The sequence below is a fragment of the Enhydra lutris genome, unplaced genomic scaffold, assembly GCF_002288905.1.
Source record: "Enhydra lutris kenyoni isolate GAN:26980312 unplaced genomic scaffold, ASM228890v2 scaffoldscaffold20, whole genome shotgun sequence".
Classification (NCBI taxonomy): Eukaryota; Metazoa; Chordata; class Mammalia; order Carnivora; family Mustelidae; genus Enhydra; species Enhydra lutris.
Window position 1 is genome coordinate 19,978,020 of NW_019154104.1, and position 12,475 is coordinate 19,990,494.

The 12,475-nt window shown below is 41.2% G+C and overlaps 1 protein-coding gene across 3 annotated transcripts in view; it reads right to left on the reverse strand.

The window, feature by feature from the left end:
* LOC111148612 (zinc finger protein 410) overlaps positions 1–12,475 on the reverse strand; it is a 40,439-nt gene that overhangs the window by 4,038 nt on the left and 23,926 nt on the right. For 2 of the 3 annotated variants that reach the window (XM_022505334.1, XM_022505333.1), the window contains exons 6-11: positions 11,663–11,813; positions 10,858–11,039; positions 8,313–8,402; positions 5,467–5,592; positions 4,574–4,714; positions 2,985–3,112 (exon numbers count right to left, since the gene is read on the reverse strand). In XM_022505334.1, the coding sequence (XP_022361042.1) occupies positions 2,985–3,112; positions 4,574–4,714; positions 5,467–5,592; positions 8,313–8,402; positions 10,858–11,039; positions 11,663–11,813 (818 nt within the window). The remainder of the gene's footprint in view (positions 1–2,984; positions 3,113–4,573; positions 4,715–5,466; positions 5,593–8,312; positions 8,403–10,857; positions 11,040–11,662; positions 11,814–12,475) is intronic. The other variant, XM_022505335.1, reaches the window with a different exon arrangement.

The following is a 12,475-nucleotide window of genomic DNA, read 5'->3' on the forward strand; positions in this document are numbered from 1 at the left end:
GAGCCCCGCATCGGGCTCTCTGCTCAGCAGGGAGCCTGCTTCCCTCTCTCTCTGCCTGCCTCTCTGCCTGCTTGTGATCTCTGTCTGTCAAATAAATAAATAAAATCTTTAAAAAAATAAAAAATAAAAGTACAGGGGAGAAAAGCTCCAAGGTTTCAAATATAGAAAAGGAAAAGTTTGAGTGTTGTGGATTGGTGTATCAGAATAATAATTTCCACTAGGTAAAAAAGATGATCTTTCTGAACTATTTCAGAAAAATCTGATAGTTGATAAGAGTATTTTCTCTAAAATATTTCTTTTACAGAAGAATCACAATTCAAAAAAGCAGAAAGAAAAAGGGAATTAGGATATCGCCGTTTTGTGAGCCTTAATAAAAAAATTGATCTAAGCCATGATCAGTAATGTTTGCCAAAATTTTTATGTAACCCATTGGTCAATCATTAAGCTCAGTAAGAGGAGAACAACTAAACATCGGGTCTGCTGTGAGCTGTCACAGAAAGCAAGAACAGCACCTACAGCATGTTCTTGCCGAGGGGAAAAAACCAAACATGAATCTAAGCTCCTCACGACCAGTTTTGAGGATATCTATAGATAGAGAAATGTATTAAACAACAAAAGGAGTCAATCAGCCAAAACCAGAATGTGGGAAATTCTTATTAAATAGTTAAGTCATTCTGAAAAAAATGGAAATAGAGAGTGGGGGTGGGGAAGACTGTTAGAAATAAAGAGAATTATTAACCAAATGGAGTGAATGGACCTTGTTTGAATCCTAATTTAAACCAACCAACCATTAAAAGACATTTTGAGAAAAAAATAAAAGGAACACGGACTAAAATTCAAGGATATCAATAAATGACTGTTAATTCTGTTGGGTATGATGAAGATATTATAGCTATGAAAAAATACTTATCTGTTAGCGGTATGTCCTGAAATATCTACAAATGAAATGGTACATCTGTGATTTGCTTTTAAATACTCCAGCACAAACAGAACAGCACCAACAAGAAGTAGGTGGGAAGAGATAAATAATAGTAGAAAGTTAACTGTTGAAGTTGGGGAGATAGGTACATGAGTTAATTATACTATACTTTCTCTCACTACAATCTATTTATTTGTTTTTTATCTTATTTATTTATTTTCTATTTAATTTAATTAATTAATTAATTTATTTTTATAAAGATAATTTATTTATTTATTTGACAGACAGAGATCACAAGTAGGCAGAGAAGCAGGCAGAGAGAGAGAGAGGAGGAAGCCAGTTCCCCGCTGAGCAGAGAGCCCAATGTGGGGGTACCCCTGAAAACTTTTTTTTAAAAGATTTTATTTAGGGGCGCCTAGGTGGCTCAGTGGGTTAAAGCCTCTGCCTTCGGCTCCGGTCATGATCTCAGGGTCCTGGGATCGAGCCCCGCATCGGGCTCTCCACTCAGCGGGGAGCCTGCTTCCTCCTCCTCTCTCTGCCTGCCTCTCTGCCTACTTGTGATCGCTTTCTGTCAAATAAATAAATAAATCTTTAAAAAAAAAAGATTTTATTTAATTGGGGCACTGTGGGTTAAGCCTCTGCCTTCGGCTCGGGTCATGATCTCAGGGTCCTGGGATCGAGCCCCACATCAGGCTCTCTGCTCAGCAGGGAGCCTGCTTCCTCCTCTCTCTCTCTGCCTGCCTCTCTGCCTACTTGTGATCTCTGTCTGTCAAGTAAATAAATAAAGTCTTTTTTTTTTAATATTTATTTATTTATTTGACAGACAAAGAACAAGCAGGGGGAGAGGGATCCCCCTCTTGGGGGTTACTCCACTGAGTGGGGAGCCCAAGGCAGGGCTCAATCCCAGGACCCTGGGATCATGACCTGAGCCAAAGGCAGCTGCTGAACCAACCGAGCCACCCAGGTGTCCCTGAAAATTTTCATAACAAAAATTTTAAAATACATAAATGAAGAGGGAAAATAATAAAGGAAGTCTTCACAGGTGAGATATGTTCCAAAGCAGTAGCGAGGAGAAGGTGATTTAGCAAAGAACCAATGAAACCAATAGCAAAAAAAAAAAAAATTCAATATAATATAAGCAAGGCTCAGACAATGGGACACAATGATGAATGAATACAAGGAAAGGTTCTGGCAAAATCATTAACATGCATGTCCAGAGCCCCGTGATTTTGGGCATCCCCAGGAGTCTTACAGAATAATACAGAATATTTCATATGGGATGCAGTCATCAGAACACTGGAACAGCTGATCTTGTGGGATGAGGTTATAATGAAAAGGTCAAGGGAAAAGACGGGAAGGCACTGTAAGAGTTACTGTAATTCGAAGGGATCCAGGATACATGGGTTTTGGCAAAAGTTCATGCATACGCAATGAGCTCATGATGAAGTCATCTACTCTCAGAACAAAAGGCCAATAAAATATCCTAAGATTCTAGAAGCCTGACTGGTTTTCATTCTGTTTTCTGGGTTAGAGCCAAGACCATAGAGTTGGGAATGCTTAGAGTCAACCTAAAACCTTTCCCCGATTTAGATGATGGCTCTCATTCAACAAGCAAGTGAACACATTCCTGAAGGCCCAGTTGGTTCAGCTTGGTATCTCCCAGACATATGACCCTAATAAAATGAACAATGATTACTTTCAGTGATTCTGTCACTATCTTTTTTGCTCAAGGACCACTTTGTCCAGGACACTATTTTCTTTATAAAATAAAAGCAGTATCCTCATGTTATAGGCAGAGAACACAGGAGCAGCTATCATTCAGTAAGGTATGTATATGAAGGAAATCAAAGCTGAGACCCAGTCATGAGTGACCAATCTCCCAATGCAGAAGACCCTAACAATCAAGCTTAAGTTAAGCTGGATTCATGCTTAGCTTAAAGGAAGATATTCTAGACAAGGTTTCCAGGAAAGGGAAACGAGTAATTCAGATCATCTAAACTAGATTCCCAACCACTGTCCACATTAGTCTCCACAGAAACAAAGTAAAGGCAAGAGAGAGATTTACCTCCTGTGGATTTACAGCAGTTAACACAGAAACCTCATAGGATTGCCTCCCTGACTGCATGGTCACCAAGTGATGTGTCACATCAGGCACTGAAGACAGGGGACGCGGGGATCCTTCAGCAAGCACCTCTGAAACAGCAGAAAATGTTTCAGTGGAGAGTGAATCCACAGATAACCCTACCTGCATTATCAAGCCTCTCATGAAGAACACTACAAACTGCTCCCTGAAACCCACACTCCTGTATTCCTTCCAAATTAGCTCCCATCTGAAGAGGATAATCATTACCAGTGAATCTGGAAAGTATTACAAAAGGGGGATGGGAAGAAAAGGTAAGAAGTCTTGAGATATATATCAAGAGTTGACCAGTGTTCAAAGTACCAATTCAGAGCAGTACGGCCTTGGCACTGTTAGCTCAATTAGCCGTGCATGAAATGGGGCAAAAGAGCTGTGGCAGCGGGAGGATCGGGGACCTCAGCCAATGCTTAAAGCAGCCAGCAGCGACATAAACAGCATACTGTGCAGAAGTTAGGAACTTAAATCTGGCTTCAAAGTTCTTATACAGTGTCCCTTCCTCCCATAAGACTTTCTTCCTTAACAGTGGCAAAGCAGTTCCATGCCACGACTGTGGCTCATACATACTTCAACTGTCCACTAGGATCCTATTATGCAACCAAGGAGGCGTGTTGTGGAAGCACATTCTGAGCCCTGTAGGCTCCACACAGAAGTTTACACAAACATGGTCACTTATACACAAAACTGAGTGGGATACGAGTAAGTAAAACACAGGATCTCGGACTTCACCAGTGGAATCACCGTAAAAATCTTCTAGAAATAGTTTATACACTTAGGTCTCTAATAAATCAAAACTTTCTTCTCCCGGGCTTTCATTACATACTGCTCTTCCAGACAGTACCACGTAATTTAGCATTTACTCACATACTATCTTCTATTTACTCCATGTTGTCTCCCATATGTAAGTTTTGACTTCTCAACTGGATTTTAAAGTCCCTGTTTTCTACTTTTGTCTTTCCCACGGTGCCAGGCACACAGTAGGCACTGAATAAATGCATGCTGACCTCACCTGTTAAGTTTTTCAGAGAAGAGGGCCTGGCCTGTGTAACTTGGGTGAAATTTCTATACCAGAGAGGAGCAACTGTTTCCTAGACAGCCCTTTCTTTTCTCCAGAAGATATGGCTTTTGAAGGTATGGAGAAATTGCTTTATATCTCCTCTGTAAAACCTGGTTATGTTCTGTTTAAATGTTTTAAAAGTTAAGTTCTTCCATAACTGCAATAGGAAAGATAGAAATAATTGGGCTAAGATGCTAGGATTATGGATAATTTTCTTCTTAAAATTTTTTTCTCTTTATTCTTTTGTTACATCATCTGTTCAACAACAAAAATATATATATATTTTTTAACAGATTCACTTATCCATCCCAGAGACAAAGAACACAAATGCTACACAATCATACCACAGCTACTCACAAGAAATGAAATTAATTAAAACCTCCCTTATGCAGACAACCCCATTCCTTAGTCACTAGTTGTAGCCCATTTTCCCCAAATAAAGGAGAGCTGAAAGTCTTACCATCATCAACTCCTAGGATAGAATTGGTATTTGGTAGGTTCAAGGACTCTCCACCAAGGCTGGGCTGGGAGTTCATAGACACCAGGTTTTTACTGGTTCTTGAAGCCTCTTCAAGCAAACTACTGCCCATTAGTGGCTCAGCTGCACAGAGAACAGGATGTGAGAGATACGCAGCAGGTGAGGCTGTGCCTGGTCCCCATTTGCCTTCACAGGAAGCTGGCCTTTCCTTTCAGAACTGGAACTTAACCTGTATCTTGGATGCTATCTACTTCTGGGGAGTAAGAATAACCCTAGAAGGGAAGGGCAGAGCCTCATAGATAAATATCTTTGCCTGTGAGCAGCGTGTGGAGAATTAATATACGAAATGGGATGGGTCCATCCTTGGAAAGGAGTATTTGGAATGAAATAATTGATCACAGTGTGAGACATGGAAAAAAATAATAAAAATGAGTTATCAAATTTAAGTTAGGGTAAAAAGGGAGTCAGGACTGACTATAGAAAATGTTTAAACCCTCCCCTTCTATATATATAAAGAAGTCTTTATCACTATACTCAAGTGCTGGTTAAGGGATCAGCAAGAGTTACCGTCAAATTCACTAGGGAAACTTGGAAACTACAGATTCGGGGATCTTACTCCCCAATAATTTCAGTTGTCAGTTTGTACTGTTTTGTTTTATTTGGGGATGAGGGGTGGACAGGCAATACAAACATGCACATTTTGAAAGCTTACAGATTTCACTGTAGAGCTATACTTGGAAACCACTAGTCCATCAAATGAGACTAGGTCTCTTCCCCAACACAGAATCTGAAAATTCCTAAATAACCAGGTAGGCCAGTTATTTGGCTTTTTGAACCCAGAAGATACAGCCCTCCACTCTACTCTCTCTCCTCACCGGTTTGCTCCTGGTCTTGACTCCCAGCTGCTCCCAGCTGCAAGTGATGCTTTCTCATGTGCACGTTCCTACTCCCACTCTGAGAGAAGGTCTTCCCACAGACTTGACACTGATGAGGCTTCTCTCCTGAAACAGAGCAGGTTAAAACAGCATGGCCAAAAGAACAGGGTACATTTCTGACTGCAAGAGAATGGACTCAAGACCTGGAGAGAGAAGCTCACAGAACATTCAACTAAACAGAAGAGGCTTTTCCTTCTCCCATTCTCTACCCAGCCTTGGAGGTCCCCAGCCTCAGAACCTTCATACACCAGGGAAGGCAGGAAGAGTTCACCAGGAGGGCTTAGCATGCCCACTGCTCCCAACTCCTACTCTTTCCAGACCTACTATACTGCTGCCTTCACCTCTTTGGTATCAGATCATGGCAGCCACACAGAGCATTTCCTTCCCTTTCCAGATACAGTATTCCCTGGAGCTCTGGAACATGTACCATCCTCAAGGATCCCAACCCTGGGTCCAGAACACCCCCTTATCCCACCACTTCCTGCCACCACTCTCAGTCACCAGTGTTTACACTGGTGGGTCTTTTTTTTTTTTTTTTTTTAAAGATTTTATTTATCCATTTGACAGACAGAGATCACAGGCAGGCAGAGAAGCAGGCAGAGAGAGGAAGGGAAGCAGGCTCCCTGCTGAGCAGAGAGCCCGACGTGGGGCTCGATCCCAGGACCCTGGGATCATGACCCGAGCCGAAGGCAGAGGCCTTAACCCATTGAGCCACCCAGGCGCCCTCTGGTGGGTCTTCTACACAGTGATCTGAACTATCCTCTGTACCCTCAAGTCCAAAGCTCTCAGTCGTCTTTCCACCTACTCAGACAACCACAATTAGAGCTGGGGTCAGAAACACATGCCTATAGGAGATCAGTAGGAGGCCAGAGTAAGTGAAATGGCCAGAAAATTTCCAGAAAAGGAAAATCTATAGAGACAGAAAGCTCACCAGTGGTTGCCTGAATCTGGGGGTGGAAGCAGGAACTGACAACCAGAGGGCACAAAGGAACGTCCTGGTGTGACAGAAGTGTTTGAAAACTGGACTGTGGTGATGACTGTACAATTCTACATATTTTCTAACACTGATCTGTATGTTTACAATAGGTGAATTTTAAGGTATATGCATTATACACCAAAAAAGCTGTTAAAAGAGAACTACAATGGATTTATATGCAATGACTACACAGAAACCCATGAATTTACCAGAAGAAACAAGAGCTCTAATTTCTTATTTTGAAGACTCATAATTAAAAGAAACAAAAAGAAAAGGATCACACATTTTTTTTCTGCCTTTCCTGTGCAAATTACCAAACAGCCCTACTGGATAGAGAAGAGACCTATTATACACAGAAGAATTCCAGCTGATGTGAACAGAATGAGAGAATTAGAAAACCACCATTTTACAATCCTAATGAAATAACTAATTCAGGCATCACTCATAGATACGGCAAAACGTGCTAGGGAACTTTACAATGTGAAGATCAAGGTGTTACCATCTGAACCCATGATAAATTCTGACAACCAAGCACTGTGTGCCTCCTGATATGATGATACAAAATGAAACACATACAACCATTTATAACACATCCTTGCCAAGTCTTTGAACCTTTGAAGCTTCTAGGGCTGACTTTCTTCTATAGGAAATCTAGGGAAACAAGTTAAATAACATAAAACGAAGCAAACCAACCAATCCAGAATGTGAGACATTCCGTAAAACCCAGCTAACTCTGTGGTGCAATAAGTCTATGGCATGAAAAAAAAAAGTGAGTATAAACAGATTTAGATTAAAGACTTAAGTGTAAAAATTAAACCAAGTATAATAATTAAAACTTATTGGATCCTGATTTAAATAAATCCACTGTAAAAGACATTTTTGAGGGGCGCCTGGGTGGCTCAGTCATTAAGCGTCTGCCTTCGGCTTGGGTCATGATCCTGGGGTCCTGGAATTGAGCCTCGCATTGGGCTCCCTGCTCAGTGGGAAGCCTGCTTCTCCCTCTTCCACTCCCACTGCTTATGTTCCCTCTCTCATTGTGTCTCTGTCAAATAAATAAATAAAATCTTAAAAAAAAAGACATTTTTGAGACAATTGCAAAAAAAACTAAACATGGACTGGGTATGAGATAAAATTAAGGAACTGTTAATTCTAAAAGGTATGATAACAGTATTGTTATGTAAGAAAATGTCATTATTTTCTCTCTTATGTATGTTTGACACAATTTTATATAATAAATTTTTTTTTAAAGAATTTATTTATTTGACAGACAGAGAGTGAGAGAAGGAGAGACAGCACAAGCAGGGGGAGCAGCAGAGGGAGGGGAGAAGCGGGCTCCCTGCTCACCCAAAGCGGGACTCAATCCCAGGACCCTGAGATCATGACCCGAGCTGAAGGCAGAGGCTTAACCCACTGAGTCACCCAGGTGCCCTATATAATAAAATTAAGTAAGATAAAATAAAAACACTCTGCAAACCAACCAAAATGTACCTGAAGTCCCCATCTAACCCACAGGTTATCAGTTTGTCGCCTTCTGCTTAGAACTTGTCAGCAGGTAAGAGCTCAACTCTGAAATTCCTACCTCTGCTTGCTTATACCTCTCTAACTCCCTCACTCCCACTAAACTGCTTTGCATTCCCATGCAATTATCAATAGCTTTGACTTCTGATTCTGTCATGAGGAGCAAACTTTATGTTGAACAGCTTGTTTCTTTCCAGGGTTCTTTACACCACTCCCACCCCCCACCACCATCCTTTTACCCTTATGGTTCTCCACCTTCCCTGAAATCTGTGACTGGGATGGGTTCTAGTACCTGAGTGAACCACCAAATGTTTTCTCAGGCTAGAATACTCAGCAAAGGAACGGCCACATCCTTGGGCTTCACACAGAAAAGGCTTCTCTCCTAGAGACAGAAAATGAGATAAAGAGTCAGTGTTCTGATGAACTGACGATCTATTACTCTCTTTTCCCATTAACATTATCCAGTTTCCAATGACTTGCTCAGATTTCTTGAATTCAGCCTGTGTAGTTTCAGCGGGGCTATCTATCCAGCAGGTGTCGCCTCTCAGTGGTCTCCCAGCCAACAACCCGCCAGACAGCCCTGCCCTCCTCTCCAGAGAGGCTACCTCTGAGCATCACACTTCCTCCTCCTTCCTGGCTCAAGCGCTGATCCCAGCTACACTGACTTACGTTCCTCAGTGATCCCATCCCTTTTGAGGGTATCAAGATTAACACCACATATGCTCTTGGGATTTTTACCTTATATTAATTCTTCCCATGATTCAGTTTCTAAATCCACTAAAAAGTACAGATTTCTAAAGGTTATAAAATAAGTTTTACATAGTTCCACTGTCTAAAGCAAACAAACAAAAACAGATATTCAGTCAGAGGTACAAAGAAAAATCTGTAACAATATGCTAAAAGTAATTACAGCCTGATAGTGGCATTATGATTTCCTTTCTTCTTTGTATTTCTCTGTAATTTTTATTGTCTACAGTATTACATTATTATTTTAAAAATCAAAGATGCATGGTAAAAACTAAAAAAATAAGGCCTGTAGACTAACTGATAGTACTATTAACTTTCTGGTTTTGATATTGTACTGTGGTGACAGAAGATGTCCCTTTTTGGAGAAGCTGGGTAAGGCACATAACTTTTTGTACTATTTTTGCAAATTCTCATGAGACTAATTATTTCAAAATAAAAAGTGAAAAAAAATCAGAGATGTAGTTCCTATCCAAAGGTCACAGACTAGTGTGAGAAATAAATGTATTCATAAATAACTTTAGTATAAATTCCTGTACAAAAACGTGCTAAGTATTCAGAAAAGGGAGGAATTCTGGGGCGCCTGGGTGGCTCTGTCGGCTAAGCGTCCAACTTTTGCTTTTGGCTCAAGTCATGATTTCAGGGTGCTGGGACCAAGGGCCCCCCACCCCCACCCCATGCTGCTCAGCAGGGAGTTCACCTCTGCCCCTCCACAATGTTTGAATGTGCTATCCCTCTCTCTGAAATCAATCAATCTTTTTTTTTTCAAGATTTTATTCATTCATTTGACAGACAGAGATCACAAGTAGGCAGAGAGGTAGGCAGAGAGAGAGAGATGGAGAAGCAGGCTCCCTGCCGAGCAGAGAGCCCAATGTGGGGCTCGATCCCAGCACCCCGGGATCATGACCTGAGCCAAAGGCAGAGGCCTCAACCCACTGAGCTACCCAGGCGCCCCTGAAATAAATCAATCTTTAAAAAAAATTAAATTAACATAATACAATCTCAAAAGATTTTGAGAATTGAGACACTCTAAGTTAAGTACTTTCAGCATAGTGTCTGGCACATAGTCAGCCCTCATGGTAAGCCACCAAAATTAGTAGCTTTAATTACTGTTGTCACTACTAATAAAGATCTGTGGTCACTTCTGCCATCTGAGATGAACTAAGTATAGCTCAGTCTCTCAAGTAAAAGCTGGGAAGGGCTATTCTGCCCTAAAACATATTCAGTGGTAATGTCCATCTAGCAGGTATCACAGGGAGATACCTGGAATGAATGGGGCCTCAGCTTGGGTTTCACTTTTTTGGGGGGGGGTTCACTTTTTAATGCCCTTTAATTATACCTGCTGTCATTTTAGCAATGCAAGAAGAAAGAAGAGACAAAGAAAGTGGCAAGAAAGTGGGGAAGAACAGTTACACATCCTAAGAGACTGGTTTTGGTTCAGTGATTAAGCTCTGATAAGAAACTTGGTACATTTTAGGCCAAGTGGCTTGGTAAGTCACCCTTAAACTCTTAGAATGAGAGTCAGGGTGTCTTTATTTGGTTCCTTTGATATTAACATGCTATTTGACCCTGTCAAGTCACTTTCCCATTCTGCTTCTCATGTTTTGAGGCTCCATCAAAAAAGCAAGCTCCTCAAAGTCAGGGATGTGTCTCAGCTTTTGTACTTCCTCCTTCACCTTACCCCACTTAGTGGCTAGAAGAGGCTCTGTACGGTTTGTGCGATGCAATAAATATTACTGATCAAAATTACAACCATGTAATTGTCGAAGATATTTGAAAATACTGATTCTGTTCATATCTCACCATATCATTGTTATCAGAGAAGGTCTTTCATCCCTTCCTACACTTTAGGCTCCTACAGGCAGGAATCAACACTGTCCATTCCTCACACGCAGGTGAAAGGTTAACAAAGGTTACCGAATTAACTGAAAAGTGCCACGAAGCATGTGAAAAAAAGAAACTCCATTTTCAGAGTTCTAGCAACAAACCTAAACCTTCACTTCTATTCCCAGCTCCAAGCCTTTCCTGAGGACAGGCACACAAACCCCAAGCCCAGGGGCAGACCGTCTACAGGAAGGCGGGGTTGCACACACCTGTATGGATGCGCAAGTGGTTCTTCAGATTTCCAGCTGTAGTGAACTGCTTACCACAGCTAGACTCGGGGCACACAAAGGGCTTCTCCCCATTATGGGTCCTCATGTGCACCTTCAGTCTCTGCAGCACATAGAAGCTTTTCCCACAACCTTCTGCAGGACAGATGAAAGAGCGGTCATTTCTGGGGGGGAAAAAAAATCATATAAGCAACAATACCTGAAAATGCTCTTTTCTAGAAAGGACAAATTAAATCTCGTATTGCCTTTTAAAGCAGACAGTAAATCCCAAAGCAGGATATACCAGAATCATCTGAAGCTTATTAAAACCACAGATGTCCCAGGCCTTACTCCCCACCCTCTTTTATTAAAGTAATCTCTATGAAAAAAAAATAATAATAATAATCTCTATGCCCAACGTGAGGCTTGAACTCACGACCCCAAGATCAAGAGTTGCATGCTCTACCAACTGAGCCAGCCAGGTGCCCCACACCTTCTTGAATACTGATTTCACAGGTTTATGAGTGACACCCATGCTTATATATTTTAAGTTTTCCAAGAAATTATGTTTTATAATGAGATTCCAGAACTCTTGTTCTAAGATGCTTAGGTGCCAAATGTCTTATTAAATATTTATGAAAAATGAGGTAAATGAGACAATGCAAACCTTTCTATTAAAAAAAACAAAAGACATCTTAATCACGAGTGAACTGGAGCCCTGGCTTTCCTATCTGTCCACTTGGGGACAAGCTCTTCCAGAAGCATCAACATTCTTGAGCTCCAAGTATGGCACCTCAGATATGCTCACCGATGCGTTTTGAGATGGTACTTGAAGTGAGCGGGCCACACAAATGTCCGGTCACAGCCTTCAACTGTACATTTGAGCTTCTTTTCCACTTGAGGAAGGGGCCCAGAATCTTTGGACTGCCCATCACCAGAACTGAGGTGGACATTTTCTCCTGTAACAGAGTCACATATTTGTAATCCAGGAAAGGAAGCTGCTGAGGTACTTCGATTCAAACAATAAAGCTCCTATATTTTACTCCTACTGATCAGTAAGCAGAGAACTCTCTTCAGCTTCCCTCGCTCTATTTATATCCACTTAACAACAGAAGTGAGCGCACAATTTGTTCCCATCCCCTTACGCCAGACAATTATCAAAAGCCATCATGTTTCACAAGACCAGGCCTCTCTGGCCAATGTAAGAAATGTCCACAATGGTTTCACGTAAAAAAGAAGAGTTAAACCTATCCTGCATTACAGATATTGGCAGGGAAGCATATATGTCAACACCCGGAGAGGGATGCTAAAGATGGCTTCTTGTTCTAGGTATTAGTAAACTTATATTTATTCTAGAAGAGGCAGCCATTCTGGCTTAGTTCTGAGCTTATGGTTGTGACTTCTCTGCTAAATGATCATTCTTAGATTTCTATCTTCTGAGGTCAGTCTGGCTATTTCTACCATTTTAGAGAATAAGAACAACCCTCCAATTTCCTGTGCCATTTCTCTTTAAAAATGCAAAAGCTCACCTGATTTTATAATTTCTAACCACATTTTAAAAAGCTAGAAACAACATCAACTGAAGTTTTTTGTTCAACAGAACAAAAGGAAGAAGAGCATG